This window comes from Dermacentor albipictus, unplaced genomic scaffold (genome assembly GCF_038994185.2).
Source record: "Dermacentor albipictus isolate Rhodes 1998 colony unplaced genomic scaffold, USDA_Dalb.pri_finalv2 scaffold_23, whole genome shotgun sequence".
Taxonomy (NCBI): Eukaryota; Metazoa; Arthropoda; class Arachnida; order Ixodida; family Ixodidae; genus Dermacentor; species Dermacentor albipictus.
This window is the reverse complement of record NW_027225577.1, coordinates 5,113,401-5,134,078: the sequence shown is the minus strand read 5'-3', so window position 1 is coordinate 5,134,078 and position 20,678 is coordinate 5,113,401. Positions and strand designations below refer to the sequence as shown.

Here is a 20,678-nt window from a genome sequence, read left to right as displayed (position 1 = left end):
ATGTGTTTCCCGTCGGCACATCTTGTAGCGCTTGAAAATGAAGCAGTGGATGCGATGCAACTCCGCGAGCGGTTGCAAACTTACCGCGCTAATGACTCAAGTCGTTTGTCAAGGTAAGCCACGCGTTTCGCTTGACATTTCACTCCCTCGAGTCGCGCTGCCTTATCGGCCCCGGGTAATTAGTTTTACTACAGCTAATTGCGTACCCGTGTTGTCATATCGTGCTAACGATTTGCCTCAAAAATAAAGAAAACCAAAGGGAATGTTAGCGGTGCATCCAAGCATCTCCTGTTGAGCTTTTGCTTGCTTTATTTCTTACTTTGCAGGCATGTCATTTGCTCGATATGGATACGTGCTTTTTATTATCTTCTTGTAGCTTGCTGCCACGCAAGTCGTTTGCGAAGTTTAGCTTATACAGGGGGCTCGTGGGGTATTCGTTCTGCTTAATACTTTCTTTAGCTTTTTATGACGCGAAGCTACACAACTTCAGTCCTATCAATGTGGCTGCCTGTTTATAGATTGCACCTTTAGAAGTTAATTTAACTTGGCGAGGACAACGAAGTTGAAATAAATGTTTTTTTGCATCCATTTTTTCCTCTTCTTCAAGACGATTACTATACCGAACCTAGGAACAAACAGAAAGAAATTCGCAGGAATGAAGGAACGAAAAACTTGCACAAATCGAAACAGCATCAGCGAATTCCTCCACTGCGGCACTAACAGCTTTAGTCTAAGAGGTGCTCCTGAAAGAGTGGTTTGCACACCCCAAGTCATTAGCGCATTGCAGGTTGTGAACGCCCGGCCGGCGTGTGTTGCCACCACAAAGAAAGAAACGCAATACAAACAACATACTTTCGAATAACTGAGACGTTAGTTGCGTGAGGCACCAGTCTGGGTCGACCGTACCGCTGCACTGTGTCCCGAATTCTTCTCTTAATATCAACAATTTCTGTTTTATATAAAAGCGAATACCTGTCATCGTTGCGAACGGTCGGTGTGTTTTGTGACGAGACAAAGGACTGTCGCAGGGAACAACCTTCAAGCCAACAGAAACATAAGTCCTTCCTTCGGAGCAAGCAGGGCCGTAACAGCGGAGATTCTTCTGCTGGTTTCGAACAACATTCTACTTCCAAACAGACTCGCTCAACGGACCCATAATTATCTGCGTTTTACTTTGTTCGTTTTCACATCTATTGGAACGCGTGTAGTTGTTTTAAATGCTTCGTAGGTTCCGTTGTGTGCTCTGATCTCACTGCCGCTTTCGATGTGGCTGTAGTGGACAAAGTCAAACAATATTGTAAAAAAAATAGCATTAGCAGCTAATGTCGCATTTGATAACAACAAGTATTTAAAGTAATTATTTCTTTTTTTCAGGTGGCTGGCGATATAATGTTGAAGAGAACGGCACAGCCCACCGCACTTCATCAAATTACAGCTATAAAAGTTTGCGCCCGTCGCCATAGGACGTACATGTGTTCTGCTTCACGACTATGTAAGTTCAGTGATCGTCGCAAATGCCACGTAAGTTCGCCACGTGGTTAGGCTGTTGAAGTGATCGAGGCAGCTTGAACTTTCTTGATAACCTTAACGGAAGAACGTGATCGTATAGCAGAGGAATGACCGTTAAAATTACGTTTTTGTTGTATTCTTCACGTTCAATTTTGGCATACAGCGAATGAACAGCTGAAAAAAAAAGAAAGAAAAGCACTATCCCATTTGAATACCTTTCCTAACTGTAAAGCTAGCTTTTCAGCAACGCACTTTGCTCAACTAATGGCGGCATGCTGATTTTTACAAACAGCTTGTGCCAACCCAGTTTGCTTATGCTGTGACATAGAAACGTGAAGACGTAGCTCTGGCGAGAAAAACGTGCGCAAGAGAGAAGCCCCGGCATGTGCAGCTAGCACACTTTCTTCATTTGAACGATGAACTGCATCAGTTGGGCCAATGTGCAGTGCAGAGAAGCGCACTTGCAAATTATGAAACGGGTCTCGTTAAAACAGAACCGCTCTTGAATGGTAATCGCAGATCTGAACGGTCCCAGTTCAAGGTCCCCATTCAAGCTGTCAAGTACGCTTTAATCCGTTGGTTTATCGCGTTGAATTAAATACGTCAGGAAGGAAGGTGTATCGCTGCCGTCATCATTTTCTTTCTTTTTCCTTAACAAGCAAACCCCATTGCCAGAAAGGCGATTGTGGCATCCTAATCTCGCTGTTAGTGACACTTCACTGCACAACAAACACTGCGGTGTAGCGACAGCAGCTCTTCTTTTCTCGAAATGCGCTGCTAAGAATCACCCTGACGCGACACAAGTGCTTGCCTTGGGTGCTTTTTTAATGACTAGTACTTTTTCGAGTGATGCGAAGAAAGGGGGGGAGGGGCAATGTACGAAAAAAAAGAATTCTGCAAGTAAATCAGTCGCAAATAAGACACAAGAATTCTATTTTACGTAATAGAGTCAAGATAAACCTGACAAAAAGGTGGCGCGCATTGCTTTGTTGGATCTTTTTCGCTCTCTTTTTGATAGCTCTACGATGCACGTGTTGTAGTCTGCTGACTTCAATGAGAGGAAATGGTGAAGGTGAAACTTTGGTGTTTATTATTGTGAATTTAGTGTGCCTTAATAGAGAGTAGAACGCTTGAGTGACCCCACACATAGGGGATAAAGGAAATAACGTAGACGACGCCGTTGCAAAAAAAAAAGAAATAGAAAAAAGAAGAGAAAAGCATGCAATGTTCTCGCCATCGGGAAGCTCTCTCTCTTAGAAGATCGCGTTTATAAATGTTCGGAACAGCGTGACATTTATCGCATTAAGTAGCAGTATATACACCTCGGCTGCTATATAATATATGCATCAGCTCACGGGAAACAGTGACCGCTCAGTAAGTTATATATTATAAGTTTGTGTGTGTGTGTGTGTGTGTGCGTGTGCGTGTGTGTGCGCGTGTGTGTGTCTGTGCGTGTGTGTTAGGAGCGCGCGCTGTGCTTGCATGTGTGTGTTTGGGCGTGTGTCTGTGTTTCTGTCTGAGTTCGCTCACCATAAAGCATTCCGGTATTTTTTAGGCTTGGTATGTAAACTTGCCTTGCATCTGGTGTCGAGAACGTCCTTCGGTTGTTTCTGTTCGTGTACGGTCCACTTCAACATCTCAAAAAGCACGAGGCGTCAACGGATGAAACGAACATGATCCTAAAAGCACTGGCACCAAACGACACTCTATACTCCAGCAGCCAGATGAAAAGAAGCCACCTTGTCAGTAGTGCCCTAACTACAGAAAGGACAGTTAAGTTGCGTACGGCATTGTTAGGTGCGTGGTTACCACAACTGATTTTCGACAACAGCGCCACCATGTTGCGCGCCGATTTGTGCAAGGTCACCGCCGCGCGCTCTAAACACCGATGGCGCAAGAACGATTCGAGTCAACAAATTCTGCTGCCAGGCTTTGCATGTCCACACAACGTCGTTTCATCCGGCTGCTGGCGTACACTCTATGAACAAGCGAACCTGGCCTTGCTACTTGACGAACGGGTAGCCTGCACCGAAGCTAGAGACATATCATATACAATCGGGATACATTTCATCCAGAAGAACAACAGCTGCGAAACTCGATTTGTGTTTCTTTTGTCTGCGTGTGTATTGTGCGTGTTGCTGGGCCTTTGCGAAGCGCCGATGCGCGACACTTCCATGAAGAAAAAAGAACTGCGGGAACGAGAGTTAGCGGCGGATATTGTTCCTCATCGAATCTTGGAACGGCACCCGCCCCGAGTGCCACCGTCCGAGCAAAGTAGATGCGACGAGTAGAATGGGGTGGTGTCGTCGCCGTAGCATAAGTAGGGCGGGTCGCGTGGGGTTAGTGCAGGGCAAAGATAGCGCGGTGCTACGGCAGTTAACAAACATGTATACACAGTTGTGCGGTCGTGGCATGTGTGCGCAGCGCGGAGCACAGCACGGCACAGCAGCACTCGGTGCCCTCTGCGTGTGCGCGCGGTGGTGGCGTCGCGGCTGGACTGTCGATGCGCGAGACGCACAGGCCACAGACGGCGTGGACAGGTCCCTGGGCGCGCGCGGAAGGCGGACTCCGTTTGGCGAGCGGGCGCTTCACACGCACGGAGCGCCTTCTCTCGGTTCGTGGTGGAGGCTCCCAATGGTAAACACCGAGGATTAGGAGCGGCGGGCAGAGCGGGGTTTTCAGCGGCGGCGGCGGGGATCCTTCGACGGGCGAGGCTGCGCCGCGCCGGCGGCAGTGGCGGGCCAGGCGGCGCCGTGGAAGACAGCAGCGCCGGGCCGGATGGCGGCAGCGGCGGCGCAGGATCACTTGAAGAGGATTTTGCGGAAGGCCTTGCGGAAGTCTCGGTTGAAGATGGTGTAGATGATTGGGTTGACGGCCGAGTTACAGTAGCCGAGCCAAAAGGCGACCGCAAACACCGTGCCGCTGATGTCACAGCGCTTGCAGAGCGCGCCCAGCACGTAGAGGACGAAGAAGGGCAGCCACGCCAGGATGAAAGCGGCCATGATCAGGCCCAGGATCATGGTGGCGCGGCGCTCGCGGGCCTTGGCCAGCTTGCGCTTGTGGCGCTCGGCGTCTGACGGGGTGTGGCGCGCCACTGCGTACGTCAGTCCCTGCGGGGGCACCGGCCGCCGCTTGGCGGTCGGTGTGGGGCGGCCGCCCCGCTTGCCGGTGGTGCCGCCGCCGCTGCCGCCCGAGGATTCTCCTCCCGCCGCGTTGGAAGACTCGCACAGCTCGCTGTCCTCGTCGCGCTCATTGAGCGACAGCGTGGAGCCGTAAGGGGAGCGCGCGATCCGCGTCTGCGGCGCGCTCAGCAAGCCCGGCGCGTCGTGCGAGCCCTGCAGCGGCGCCGCCTCGGAGTCGTCGGCGCGGAGGCCGACCTCCGGGGCCCTGAGCCCGCCGAGGCCCTCCTGGCGGCGGGACGGCAACGGGGGCGACGGCGGCGCCGAGCTCGGTTCTTCGGGAGTCTCGATGATGATCTGCGGCGCGGCGCTGGGCAGGATGCCCCTGCGCTGCGCCCCACCGCCGCCACCGCCACCGCCACCGCCGCCGCCGTTCATCTTGTGCGCCGCCGCCGAGGAGTCCGGCGGGCTCGGGTTGCTGAAGCTGGTGCACGTCGTCGTCGTGGTCGTCGTCGACTTGTCGCGCACCGGATCGTTCGTGAGCTCTGGTACGTGCCGGGCCTGCTTCTTGACGTGCCGGCGCGCGCGCGAGCGGGCCGCCAGGAATATCCTGATGTACACAAACACCATGACGACCGCGGGAACATAGAACGACCCGAGGGCCGAGTACAACACATAACCGACGTCCTCGGACACGGAACACTGGGGGTAGTCGGAGGCCTGCTGGGACTTCTTCCAGCCGACGAGCGGAGGCAGCGAGATGAGCGCCGACAGGAGCCACACGAAACATATCATGGCCATGGCTCGCGAGGCGGTGCGCTTCTTGAGGTACTCGACGGCGTGCGTGACTGACCAGTACCGGTCCAGGCTGATGAGGCACAGGTTGTTGATGGAGGCGGTGCAAATGAGCACGTCCAGTGCGGCGTGCACGTCGCACCAGAGCGTGCCGAAGATCCAGTAGCCCATCAGCTCCTTGGCGAGCGAGAAGGGCATGATGATGAGCCCGATGAGGAAGTCGGACACTGCCAGGGAGGCGATGAACCAGTTCTGGATCGTCTTGAGCGTCTTCTCGGTGGCGATCGCGATGCACACCAGCATGTTGCCCACAACGATGAGGATCATGATGCAGGTGACCACGAACGCGGTCACCACGAAGCTCAGCTTGGAGTAGCGGCTCGGGTAGGGTGACCCGTCCCACGGGTCGTCGGGCACCAGAGGCCACCCGCCACCCTCGTCGTCTGCCGCCGCCGAGTCATTGCCGTCGAGCGTCGCGTTCAGCGCCGCCACGCCGTCAAGCCAACTCAGGTTAGCCGTACTGCTGCCGTTGCTCATGGCCGCCGCACGGGCCCCTGTGCCGCCTCGTCTCGTCGTCGTCGCTGCTGCCGCAGCAGCCGGCAGCAGGGCCGCTCGCTGCTGCTGCCGCCGCAGGGCGTCACGGGCATGGCCGCCGCCCGGCTACCGGGGGCCGGCCACGCCGCCGCTGCTGCTGCTCGGTGTGCCGCCGGCCGCAGAGGTCCCCGCCGCGCGATCCGCGGGCTGCCGCTCTCCTCCTCCAAGAGCCCGCTTGCCGCCTCGGGTCCGCCGACGAAGGTTCGCGCCCTCCGCCTGCGAAAGCAACGCGCGCAGTCGTCAGCTGCGAGCACGCGAGCGCCGCCGGCAGGGAGCACGAGAACCGAACACCTGCTGGTCTCTCCAACGTGGGAGTGCGCTATCGCCAGCCTACCGGTACGCCGCCACGAGACCTACGTGGAGCGTAAAAGAAGATGGAGATCTCGCGCATGTCACGCACGCTTGTTCGGGCTCCTCGTGTATATAGCGTCTCACAGAGCGGCCTCATGTCGAGAGGCCCTCGTAGAATGCGTTCTATGTATACTCTTATTCCCTACTCCCGAAGACGTCGATATCGAAATAGTCTGCTCAGATTGAGATTGCAGACATATCGAACCTAAACTTAAGAGTGACGAGAGACAATGCTGTTGATTGACGCGGGAATAAAAGTTAGGTTATTAGGCTGGGAAAGGTCTTATGAATTATGTGCCGTATATGAGATGACGATATATATATATATATATATATATATATATATATATATATATATTTGGCGCGTAAGCACTCTAGAAAAAAAGGATGCCTGCAGCTACAGATATCCGAACTATTCACTTTGAATGGTTTACGAGGTATATACATATATATATATATATAACGAGAGGAAAGGGGGTTAACCGAGGGGTTCGATTTTCTTTTATTAATCATATCATGAGAAGCCACGAAACAAAGGCGCCAAGGACAACATAGGCGAAATTACTTATACTCACTAATTGAATTAAAGAAATCGATAAATTAATGAGAATGCAAGTGAACGAAAAAAAAGCTTGCCGCAGGTGTGGAACGATTCCATGTCTTTGCATGACGCGTGCGATACTCTAACCAACTGAGCTACCACGGCGCCGTTTCCCCATCCACTTTCTTGGGTATTTATGTTTTACTACATCTAACCTTGGGAGTGTTATAGCCAGCGCCACCACTCACAAACCTTGGCGGCGGTAGTGGAAAATCCTTTCTGCCGCAGGCGTCACGTGAGTGTGTATCATATATATATATATATATATATATATATATATATATATATATATATATATATATATATATATATATATATATATATATATATATATATATATATATATATATATATATATATATATATATATATACGTGCTACTCACTGAGGCTCAATAAAACTCCCTGAGAATTTAGAGCCGTTCATATCGCTTTAAAGAAGCTTGGTCAGCAACACATCATTGCGTTAGTTTACGCACTGGACACCAGTGAAACGAACAGGCGATAAGTCACATCAATTTTATTTACACGTTTAGCGTAATGTGCGTAAATACTTTTAACTTGCGTGTGTGATACGTGCCGCGCTTGAAACGTGGCGGCCTCGCAGTACGAGTATCTTCTGGCTGTTTCACATGCTAGCACCAAGCGAATGTACCATATATAGTGCAACCCAAAGCTCGTCGGCGCGACTAAATATTTTTGATTTTCAGAAGACAACGATGAGGTTTAATATTGAAATTGGGGCATCACCGTCCTGATAATTCTACCGTGGTTTACGTTGTCAGCATTTGGCTGTAATACATTGAAGTATGCGTGTTCGTCTGTTGCTTTTAATATTTAACAGTTCTGCCAAACCTGCTGCTATAGCGCAAAGTCAACATCATGAATTGATAATAGAAGAGCGGATTACAAGCCTCATGAATACCTAAAAGAACAGCCTTCCTATTCTTTCTTCATTCGTACCACAATTTCCTTCCAGCAACGCTGGCAGTATCAAGCTGTGAAAAAGTACTTCAATTACACTCGTTATGCGATAGGTGTAAAAAATAGTGTCGCACATATTAAGCTGATGTGGCAGGATTACTACAGTAACCGTAACTTTTAGCTCACTGGGTAATGAAAGTGGCGCAGTCAATTTCCCGTGCATGGCTATTTTGTTGCAACGCAGCTAGCGTCTCGAGGTGACAGGTTCAGCTATGCAAACTATGCAGACTCAGTTTGCATGCTTCGTCTCTCATTATTGAACGGTGACTATAGGTGTAATTGTCGCGCGTGCGCGAGCTTTCCGAGCTGCATCGCATTCTACTTGCTTTAAAATTTGTTCTCCTGACAGTGGAAGGCATTGTTCGATCGTCGTGTGCATTCGACGTGCCGCGCTGACGTTTGCTATATGCTCGAACTTTCGAGACAGTACGCGAGAGAGCAATAAAAAGAAGGAGAAAAAGAAAGGAACCAGACTTGCGATAGCAAGTACAGGGGTCTGTTGCACACGGCGGCCTTTACGCACGTGCTCTCGCTCATCAGTCGTCGTTTTGCTTGCACCTCGACAAACCGTTTATTGTTGTTGTCTTTCTTTTTCATCGCACATATGACACACAAGACGCTTGAAAAAAGACCACATGAACCAGGAACCAGTGCAAGCGCTATGTATAACTTTTTATTTAAAGTAAAGTTTTGCGCGATCACACCTCTCGGAGGCACATATGACACATAAAAGGCTTCAGGCAAGATTACGGACCTAGTTGCACTTGTGATCCTATGGGCGAGTTTCGAATGCTATGTGACCTTAACGGGCACGATCGGGCAGGTTTACACCGTATTCGTCTAAACGTGGCAAAAAGAAGACATTTCCTACTTAATATCAAACGGATAAGGTCGCAACAGTGCCCTGCGTGCAAAGCACGGGAAGCTGTAGTCCACTTAATCTGCGCTTATAGACTAATTACACTATAAAGAACTGACTTAATGGCCGCACTTAACAAATACTTTCTGTCATCCCTTGAGCTAAGGCACGCGGTGGACTAGCGCTACCTATGCATTTCGCGCAACCAAGATGCTTTTGTGTTTCCTTAGAGGCACTGGTCTCAATGGGTCACTTTAGTCGAGTGTTAAGTGTTGTGTTTTGTGTCTGTTGTGAATCTTTGTTGAGAACTCCGCGCATCATTTCGTGTTTCATTCTCTTCATCTGCAGTATCATGCTAGGCATGCCGCTAGGTAAACCGTTCCAGGATCCATTAGAGATCATCTTTCTCTCTCTCTCTCTCTGTCTTCACGAACCAATGCAAACATCACATACTACTTGCTCTCACAATTAAAGAGGTGTCACGGTTATACCGCGTGACATTTTCGAAAGCAGTGGAGGCTGAATATTTGCATATAATTAAGGAGTCTCACACTGGGGAAAGCCGTGTTGCCGCGTAAGGAGCTCACATGCCTCCCTGCAAACTTGACTGCAGAGCGCTTTGGAGGAGTGGACAAGAACGAGCAGCGAAGCTACATTGAGGAAGTTTATACCTAGGAGAGCGGTACGGGCCAAGTATCAGGTTCTCGGTAACATAGTAACATAGTGACATAGTAACATAGTGCAAAGACCAACGGCTGTGGGAACAGCTGAGATAAGCAGTATCTAGTCTTGGTTCTATGCGTGCCAGTATATAGTAGTTGTTCGGTAATTGGAGAAAGCATACATAGAAAAGGGCGGCAACGGCTGCGAGGTGTTGTGACGCGTTCTACGACAACGCGTTCTTGTGCGCTGCGGCTTCTCCTTTTCGAGAGGGAGAAGACACGATATGTTTTCGTGATGATTGTGTCACTGTCGGCAAGTTTACGCGACGAAATGTTGCGTTACCACAGTTCTTTAGAAACATTCATTGTACCGCACGAATAGGTTGCCTATTGCCTAAGAAAGAAAGGTACCAGTTATGGCCGTCGTGTAAGTCACTTATGTCAACAAATTTAACACAGCAATACGACTTTATGTTAGTTTCTCATTGCATGTGAGCTCTGCGTGTTTGACAAAGCATGACGTCCCAAGGCAACGCTACCAATGTTATTATCCACGTCTCCCAGCCGTCCGGTATAGGGCTGCATATAATCGTTAGGGCTGAGAGAGACCTATAGTTGAATGAACTCTGGTGTTTTACGAGCCAACGCCATGATAAAATTAAGAGGCACACCGTAGTGGACGACTCCGGATTACTTTTGATCACCTGGGATTCTGTAACGCGCGCCTAAAGATAAGCGTTTTTGCATTTCTAACCCATCGAAATGCGGCCGCCGCAGCCGGAATCAAACCCGCGACATAGTGCAAAGCAGTGCAACGCCATAGCCACTAAGCTACCACGGCGGGTTTAAGAGAGAGAGAGAGAGAAAGAGAGAAGATTTATTAGTCCCAAAGGATCACTAAGGCCCCAGTCCAGGCCTTCAGAGACGTGATAAGGCGTTTAATATTGTTACGGAAGCATGAAAGAAGAGAGAGGACGAAGAAGGGATTCGGAGACGCTGGCTGCTGCGTGTTGTTGGTGGTCAGCCATCTTAGCTACTCTGACTCAGCCTGTATATATATTGTAAATATAGTCTTTCTATACTGGCAACATCCCCGTAACATATTGGTGGAGGTGCGGGGTACCACGGCTGGAAACGGAGCTCCGCAGTGGACGTCGCATCACCGTCCACACCATTAATGGCGGTGAGCACGCGGGATCAACGTGGTTGCCGCCTCCAACGTCACCGTCGCCAGCTGCATCGCTGTCACCTTCGGTTGCGGCTGTGCAACCCAAGGATCCTGGAACTCCCTGCGGGACCGATGTCGCCGATGTCGAATAGTGGGTGGCTATGTACGAACGCGCGAGTAGAATCGATAGATGGGTCCAATGCTAATGCTAGCTAACCTTTTGTTCTACCTAAGAAGCACGGCAAAGGTGTGGTACAAAAACCACGAAGAAGAGCTAACCAGTTGGGACCAATGCAAACAGAAGTTGACAGAGTTGTTTGGCAAACCAACCGGCCGTAAAATTGCCGCAAAGCAGGATCTGGCCTCCCGTGCCCAATCCCCCACGAAGTCCTATGTCTCGTACATCCAGGACATGCTGTCACTTTGTCGTAAAGCCAATCACGACATGACAGAAGGTAAGAAGGTCGGGCACGTGCTTAAGGGCACTGCTGACGACATCTTTAATCTGCTCATGTGCAAAAGCTGCTCTACAGTTGATGCTATCATTAAAGAGTGCCGACAATTCGAGCAGGCCAAAAGCCGCGCGTCTTGCACCCATTCGCCAGACTTCCCAATACTGCCGCAACGTCGACGTGTGAAGGTCAACCCGCATAGCAACATGCATCGCCATCAGAGTACGTGGTGCGAATCGTCTTACGTGAACTGGATGCGATGGCGCCCGCTGCTTTCTGTTCCCGTAGCCCTGATGCTACCGCCTTTTTCCTTCCTCTTGTACAAGCCATCGTTCGCCAGGAACTTGAAAACATTACTTTACATTCTGTATGTGCTGTCGCCAATACCAGAGCTAACGAACGCCCTTCTACTAATTTCGCTCGACCTCGACGCTTCTCTCCGCGTTATCGCAACACGACTGAGTGGAGAACTGTGGACGACCAGCTGATCTGTTTCACCTGTCACCGCATTGGTCACGTCGCCCGATACTGTCGCAACTCGTGGTCCTCAACACCTCGCACGCCGACCGACCTGAGCCATTTTGATGCAAATGCCCGCTATGTTTCGCCCACCGCCGAGTCTAACAGCGCCGACAACTATGCTAGGAACACGTGATACAGCCGCTCACCAATGCGGCGCCGACCCCAGTCTCGCTAACCGCAAACACGTTGTCCATCTTCCCGTTCGCCGCAGCCACGTCGCCTTTCGTCCATTGTGGCGTTTGGTCGCACCCTTTCGGAAAACTAAGAAATGCAGCCCTCCGAGGTGACGCTACATTGCCTACTACCGCAGCAAAGCCGCTGTCGGCGCCTACAAGAAGTGTAATAGACGTTAAAACAGACGGCGTACCTGTACAAGCACTCGTCGACACTGGAGTCTACGTATCTGTGATGAGTGTTAGCCTACGTAGACGTTTAAAGAAGGCTAACAAGTATAGCTGGCCGCCCTACTTCTGCTCTATTTGCTTTGATCGACCACTGCCCTCATGACGTTATCCTTGGTTTGGACTTTTTATCCACTCATTCTGCTCACATCGACTGCGCGACCGGCATTCTTCAGTTGGAACTGCCTCAACTCACCGATGCTCCGAGCACCGCCCCACCGCACTTGTGCTCGCTTCACGATGTGCGCCTGTCACCCGAGGCAGTTACTTACGTCACTTTGACCGCCCAGCCACAGGTTCCTGACGGTGAATATGTGCTTCTCCCCATCATCGACGTGCTTTTGAACCGGAACGTTGCTGTTCTGCATACGTTGGTCACTGTTACTAATAACGACGTCGTTCTACCGCTTCTGAATTTCGGTCTGTGCCCTCCACGAATTGCGGCTCCAGGAATTTTCATTTAGTGTCCATTACAAGACTAGATGCATCCAGAAGAACGCTGACTGCCTCTCGCGTCACCCCGTGGATCCTCCCGATCTTGTTGCGCATGATCCGGTGACCTGCGTGATGGCTTTGACTGACATGACCGACATGCGCGCTGAACAACAGTCCATACTTACTGTCCATCATCGTCGGAGTGCAATTTGGCCCCGCCGACGGCACGTGCCGCATGTTCGTGCTGCATGACGGCATCCTCTACCGCCGCAATATCAACCCTGACGGCACTGGGTTGCTCATTGTCCTTCCTCGTCATCTGCGATCCATCGTTCTCGAACAACTTCATGGTGAACCGACGACCTTGGAGTTTTCCGTACATACGACCGCGCACGACGCCGGTTCTTCTACCGTTCTGTGCGTCGTTATGTCGCAGCTTGCGAATTGTGTCAGTGACGGAAGAAACCTCCCTTGGCCCCTGTCGGACGACTCCATCCAGTTGAAGTTCCCTCTGAACCATTCTTTCGCGTAGGCCTTGACCTGCTTCGCCCTTTTCCAACGGCGACTAGAGGGAATAAGTGGATCGCCGTCGCTACTGAATACGAAACACGCTACGCGATAACAAAGGCGTTGCCGACTAGTTGCGCAAAAGACGTCGCCGATTTTCTCCTCCACGACGTCATTCTCTACCACGCTGCACCTCAACAGTTACAGACCGCGGCCGCTCGCTCTTACCTCGAGTTGTCGACGACTTCCACCGCTCTTGCGCCACTGAGCACAAGCTGTCCACCGCCTATCACTCACAAACGAACGGTCTTACGGAACGTCTCAACCGAACAATCACAGAGATGCTGTCGATGTACGTCTCCAACGATCACCGCGACTGGGACGCCACGCCAGCCTACGTGACGTTCGCGTATAACTCGTCCCGACATGACACCGCAGGATATTCGCCCTTTTATCTCTTGTACGGCCGCGACCCCACATTGCCGTTTAACACCATCCTCCCTTCTGTGCCGCGTGTTGCAACTGAATACGCTCATGTAGTCATCGATCGCGCTCACATGGCAAGTAAAGTCGCCCGATCTCGTTTATTAGCCTCGCAGCATATACAAAAAGAGCGTTACGACCGCTGCCATCGCGACGTTAAGTTCTCGCCAGGTGCTTGGGTGCTCCTTTGGTCACCATGTTGTCGGGGTGGCCTCTCCCAGAAGCTTCTCTTTCGCTACACAGGGCCTTATGAAGTCCTACGCCAAGTTAACGACGTGAATTACGAGATTTCGCCGCTACACTCTGATGCATCTTGAAGTCAGACGCCTGTTGACGTCGTGCACGTTTCGCGACCGAAGTCATACTTCGCTCGCAATTCTTCGCTTACCATGCGCCGAGACGGCGCTTCGTCACCCGGGGCTCATGTTGCGGAAGGATGAAAGAAGAGAGAGGACGAACAAGATTGGAGACGCTGGCTGCTGCGTGTTGTTCGTGGTCAGCCATCTTAACTACTCTGACTCAGCATTTCAAAATTCAAAATTCTAGAAATCACATACCGTAAGCTTCTCTCACGTAGAAGGGTGACCCATACCAAGTATGAAGGTGTACGGAAACCATAACAATACTCTAAAGTTGGTCTCGAAATGCCGGACTTGGCGTCATCGTCGTTCCCATGACGTCATGACAAAGAGAAAAATATTTTCCTGACGTCGTGTAGAAATAAGGCTATATACATAATGCAGTGTTTATTTTAATCGTTTTTGTTTCTCGTCAACACATTAAACAAATAACCCCTGGTATATAGATTACACACACACACACACACACACACACACACACACACACACACACACGCACACGCACACGCACACGCACACGCACACACACACACACACACACACACACACACAGAGAGAGAGAGAGAGAGAGTGACAACAGACAGAAGAGAGCGGACGACACAAATACAATCGGAGTTGCTACTGCAAATGGTCACACTAGTCCTCACCTCGGCTTTCCTGTCGGCCAGATATAACTCGTGAGGCGCTGCGATTCCTACTGGAATCACTATACAACGAAAGGGTTGTCGTTCGCACAAGCGCCAGCATACGTCGGCGTTTCCGCAGTCTGACTGCATTGAAATGCGGCAGCTGTAACTGGCAGCTGTTATTGTTGCCTGATCCTTGACGTCAACGCGTCGTTGCGGGCGCGATTCATTCGCACGCACTACAGCAAGCGACATTTCGATCTCGCGTTTACATAAAAAAAGAAAGAATAATTACAAGAAAAAGAAAGGTCAGACTAAACCATACGGGAAGTCTCGCTATGCGGGCTAACCTCAGAATGTTGATCAGCCATGAGCTAGCTTTCACGTCGGCTAATATATGCGCCGTTAAAGCATCGCTAATTAACAGAAGGGTTAGCCCCCTGTACTTCTGTGGTTTGTTTTCACTACAACTTCTGAGCCGGAAGTAACGCCTTCTTCGTGCACACCGTGTGCGAAAAGAGAAACACAATACATCCAGCAAGGTTTGAGGAGTCACCTCATTTCGACTTAACACGAGTGAGTAGGTAGGTATGTATACGTCTGTGTTTTTGCAGGCGTAGACGTTGGCGACGTCAGGTGGGCAAAAAAATTCTCTTTATAATGATTACGTTCTGTTATTAGTAATATCTTCTACGAAGGGGCAGGGATTCATACGATTCAGTGCTGCATTTGCTTTTGCTAGATTCTTCACAGCGCCAAGTCTTTTACATAAGTCTTAATCCAACGACCAATAGCCCGTCACTGCATGTAGCTGTAGCAAAAGTTGCCGCAAAGACGGAAAAACGCGTAGAAGTGTGAAAAAATTGATGCCAGTTACTGCTTGCATAGCAAGCTCGATCGCTAAAGCCAAAGCTCGAGGGGCGACGCCATCTTGAAATTCCCGTAGCAGCTTTCCGTGATCACACAGAATGTAGCAACGCCTGTAACTGAGCTAAGTCACTAATCGAAAAGAACTACTGAAAGAAACATAAGGAAGATGACAAAATAGGTGAGAGGTGACAGTTTTTAGAAGTTCAAGATGAGGAGGAGTCACAAGAAGCAATTGCGGCGGCCGTATGGTGAAGACAATTCTTGGTGCTGTTGTGCAAGAGAGAAAGAAGGAGGTTCCTGGCATTCTGAACCAAAGAGAATTTCATTCCGCAGATGATACCGATTTCTGAGCAAAGACGGAACCATACTGTGGGAACAGAACGCAACGCATTAGACATCGCACAGGGATGTCTCTAGCTTCAAAATTTGAGGGCAATATTAAAAAATAAAGCATCCTAATTTTATCGAAAAATACTCAGTCATTATTTATTTATTTATTTATTTATTATTAATACTTCTGCCGAAGAAAGTGACAAGGAGTGCCGAAAAAAGTAATCGGCCACACTTGTCTCGTGTTCCCCTCTTTAGAGTCCCCTTAAGGCGATACTTTAGGATAAAAGAGGGACCGGAGGACACCAAAAAAAAAAAAGTCGGGAGCAAAGATACAAGAACAAGAATGAAGCATAGGAGGAAGAGAAAGCGATAAACATTGAGCGAAGACGAGACTTCAATCTCGTAGCGATGACGTGCTCTTATCGGCGGTATTTCCCCTCGAGGCGCCCATCTATAGGGGCGCCGGCGAAACGCGAAGCTCCCGGTCGACGACTGGGACACAACAGAGAGGGGACAAAGAGACGGAGATTGGTTCAGGCGGGCCGGGACGCGGCATTCCTTGTCGTTAAAACGGTGCACCGTTCGTAGAAGCCACAGCGTATGCGTCCGCTAATGGGGGGGTATGTCTCGCGTACACACGTATTAAGCTCTGCGGTACAACCGTGCTACGAAAATAATCGCGTTCCACAGCAACTTCTAAAGGTGCGCAGTCGGAAGCAAATTAAATACGGGAACATTTCTTCGCCGCTGAAAAACATTTGCGTCCGCACAGGCAGTTAAGCAGACCTCTCTCTGTTGGACATTCGAATAAGAGTTCTCATATATATTACAAATGGAAAGATTGACTAAACCAATGAGTTGGTTATACTGCAAGTCTATGCACAGTGGTGGAGAAGCATATAGTGTAGAAAGCCGGGCTGGAACACAAGACAGAAAAACAAAATTGTACGTAGAATCTCCTCAGTGAGCTATCTGAACGATGCGTAAGCATTTCGTAGTAATGACGTGGTGTTGAGCGATCGTGCGCTGGCGTGTTTAGTATAATTGCGAGAACGACCGGGAAAGAATCGTGAAACGGAAAAGCTTGGTTTCAGCGCCGAGCTCTTTAAGTGCGGCATGCACGAGACGACGTAGGATAGGCAAGTAGAAGCAACGTTCACTCGTGTTATAGAGAGCCCCGCAGTGAATGGGACGTCGGATGAAATGACGAGGGAGATGTAGGAGATGAAGGAAATGTAAGCAGCGTTTCCTGGAACGTCGGTATCGAGCCGCGTCGGCACGGCGTCGTTCCTCTTGCTCGTTACAAGCTCGGCAGCGTGTTGGTGTAGATCCCCTCTCTGCGCGTACCGCCGTTCATTTGTTTCGGGCGCAATCTGTATTCACGCTGATAACTCTGCTGTCCTGCGTTTTAGTTCTTCTTGACTAAGCGGATGCGGTCGTCTTGGCGCCATTGCGGTAAATGCGACAGCGCTGCGGCGATACCAACTGCTGCGGAAGGCGGTGCAACGCGAATTGATGAAGCGAGCAAACCACTGCAGGTGGCGGCGCCAGGTGCGCTGAGGACGTTCCGATCCGAAGCCACGGTTTCTCCACAGTTCTGGCGCGTGCGTGCGTGCCTGATTGTATACACGTCACGTGGTCACAGAGACGTGCTTGTGCCACTGCGCGCGCGATATTCGTCGCGTTCTTCCACAGCTGGCTGGCACAGCTGGACGGACAGCTTTCTCGTCGGGTAACCGTAGAAATGCTTACTCATTTAAAGCTTCAACGTACAAATAAGATATAAATCATTGCAGTGAGAAGTTCTTTACACGCTCGTTTATCGTGACCCACATGTTGCCGCCTCTCACTTCTGCTGTTCGAACGTTAGGAAGCCTTCATGCATACCACGTTCAGGAACAGGGCGTGCGTGTGAATGCTCCCTGTTCTATAAGTCTCGTGATCACGGTTCTACGATGAGGGGAATAACGGAGTACAGAATAACATAAGTAACAGAGCGGACTTAAAGCAGAATACCAAATATGTTTATGGAAGCAGCATCGCTGGCGTCGACATATTGAGAGGGTGTGTTGAACGAAGGTATTATCGAAATGAGTGCATATCCTTTGCAGCTAGTCTGCTCAGAGATTTTCCGGAAAGCAGCAACGCAATAACCAGGAAGTTATTTTCGGCTTCTTTTTTTTTCTTTTTTATAGAAGAGGCTATATTTACGTTGCACAGATGACCGTTTCTAAAATGTTATAGTTGCATACACCGCCGCATGGCGTCGCCATTTGCACCGCACTTTCAATCTAAGTTTCGAAGCTGTCTCATTAGCTGTCAACGTAGACAGCCTTAACAGAACAGACGCTTAATCGCAGGTAGGTCTACAATTACACTAAAGGTCAATTCGATTCACTTCGCAAACCAGTTCGTTGCCGTTCAGAACCAGTTCCGTGCTCGTGTCAAGCCCAGCCGGCCTTCGACCTTACACAAGTACTTCGCCACCTTTACCGCAAATTCAGGGAATGCTGCGAGTTCTCATTCTTCACGAAGCCTGCTCCACACGAAGCAAGTAGCGACATGCTGACGACGGCGACGCCACGATGCCCTCAGGAAAACGAAGAGCTTGGCGAATCACTTCCTGAGATAGCTTCAGAAAGTGCAGGCGAATCGCAAGGACCTCAACAGGCTCTCTAAGCAGCATAGCTCCGGGAAACACACAGTGAGCAGGGTATAGTAGCCCAAGGGTGAGTTTCATGCTCTCAGATTGGGCCATAATAGCCCAACAATTGGCAGTGACTTATAATGTTACTCGGGTACATATAAACCGTTCGCATTTACTTACAGCTTACTTGCTTACTTGCAGCTTACAGCTTACTTGCAGCTTACTTGCTGGTGCGCGTGCTCGGTTGGTTGTTGACCGACAGCGACGAATTAGGCAAAGCGTCACCGCACGAGCTAGCGTTCCTTCAGGCACGCTCTTTATGAAGTGTATTACAGTTTACTCCAGGTAATTCGGCCGTTAATTGCGGTACGTCATGATTTGGTTGAATTATCCAAAAGGTCAAGTATTCAAGTATTTTTTTTATGTCGAAAGAGCGAGTGTTCTGAGGCGCCAGACTCGCCCAGCAGTGTGAGGTATATGTATTCAAATCTTTTTTTCAAGATCGAGAGAACCTGAACAACTTATTTCTTGACGTCGATGAACAATGCCATGTTTAACGAACGAAGAAGAGTGCTGAATATTGGGGCGTGACACGACAGGAAACAAGTTGGAAAGAATGGCTTCATGAGCGGAAGGAGCGTCAGCCACTAAAATAAAATTGAAAAAGAAAATGAATAAAACAGCTTCACGCCCAGGCAAGTAGTAGCGCCGGCTGCTGAATTTGCTCTCTGAGTCTGTTTAAGATATTAGTTGCCGCTGCGCGCATGAGAGGGAGCCAGTGGCGGTCAAATTAACCAGTCAGCGTTTGAGATAAGCAAGAGACGTTTAGAGAATTGGTTAAAAAAAAAAACAGGGAAGAGATTGATATGGTCGCGACCGCTACAGGGATAAGTAGCGGTACAAAGCAGATAATGGGATTTAGAGGAAGAGAAGAAATATGCATAAAAGAAATGCTAGAATGAAAAGCATGCATAGCATACCTGATTAACGCATGCACGCTACGTGACGATTTGTTACCGCCCCCTTTCAAGGGGGATGGCAATAAATCATCATCACAAAAATTAACAGAGGAGGCGTTCTTGCGCGTTCACAATATGCAAGTTTTCCTTCCATAGCAATGCGTGGTTTCTTGACGGGATTTTCCAGTGCTTTCGAATTAAGCGAAAATACGAATGAACCGAGATTGAATTAACGGGTGTCGACCACACCAGTGTAATTTTGGTGCTGTGTCACCTCGCAGATATAGTTAAATTAAGGACGGTCGAGGGCTGAATGGGTGGTGTTCCATGCGGCTGTATGCTCAGGTCGTTAATCACACGGCACGAAATGTTTTTCATCTGTGATGACAGCGTGTATATTGTAGCGCAAAGCAGACACCTCACCGCTAATCCGCTGTATGAACTTACCCCACCCCATTGCTTTGTCAGTTCGTAAAAACTCGCCAACATCGCCACAGAATACAATCAAACTCAGGTATTGGAAATTCGCAAGGCTGAGGTACAATAATAGAAGGAAATGTTGGAATACACTTGTAAGCGGCACGAATCTGCAAAGGTGTACTTTCGCGCAACTTTCACACACACGCTCCCCCACACACACACAAATGCCGACTTTCTCTTTCGTACTTATGTAGGAAATCTGTATGCATATTTTAAAAATTGGTTGCATTTGCAAATCTGGCGTGTGTCCTCATGCTTTCTCCTCGCTCGACGGCATTTTTTTGCACGAGTAACCTGTTTACTCCGGAAATGTATCAATCATGCAGCTAGGGCCAGCCTCGACAATATGCAAATCCATATAAGTTGTAAATTCGTGGGCGTAGTGTTGTTATAAACTATATAAGATTATAACATGTCCGTAGGTTATGAACCTGCAAAGATAGTTAGTAAAATGCTGTCAGTATATTAAAGGCCGCGTCTGCAGATAGCCAATGGCACCCTTTAAAATGTATTTCAAGACATTTTAGACAATTTGAAAGCAATGTTAAAAGACATTGTAAGAATACAGATCACGCAGCCTATCCGCAGTACGAATCTATATGTTAATAACGGCTATACGCCCTGACACCCGCTGCAGCTACGGCAACTCTGCACGCTTTTATCTTTGTGAGAGCATATATCCGGCTTTATATATACGAACTTGACCGCTCCGAATAAGAAATGAGACAGGGATAGAAAAAAAAGATAAGTAACGGGTAGCGGGTAATGGAAGAGAAAGCGAAGCAGCGCGGGGACGAGAACTAAACCGAGGAGTTGGCTGCATGCAGTATAAGGGCGACACTCGGAGAGGGAAGAAGACGGCTCTTTTATGCGTGGTCCACAAACAAATGCGACGCGGCGTATAGCGTGTCCGCGATAAATATCGTCCGCCCGGAGGAGGCATGCATTCGTCAGCGATGCAAT

The 20,678-nt window shown here is 49.5% G+C and overlaps 1 protein-coding gene across 8 annotated transcripts in view; it reads right to left on the bottom strand.

Annotated features, from left to right (window-relative positions):
- Positions 1-2,313: 2,313 nt before the first annotated feature.
- Positions 2,314-20,678, bottom strand: part of LOC139052454 (alpha-2C adrenergic receptor-like) — a 744,579-nt gene continuing 726,214 nt past the window's right edge. For all 8 annotated transcript variants that reach the window (XM_070529563.1, XM_070529561.1, XM_070529560.1 and 5 more), the window contains one exon: positions 2,314-6,233. In XM_070529563.1, the coding sequence (XP_070385664.1) occupies positions 4,311-5,960 (1,650 nt within the window). In that variant the 5' untranslated portion in view covers positions 5,961-6,233 and the 3' untranslated portion in view covers positions 2,314-4,310. The remainder of the gene's footprint in view (positions 6,234-20,678) is intronic.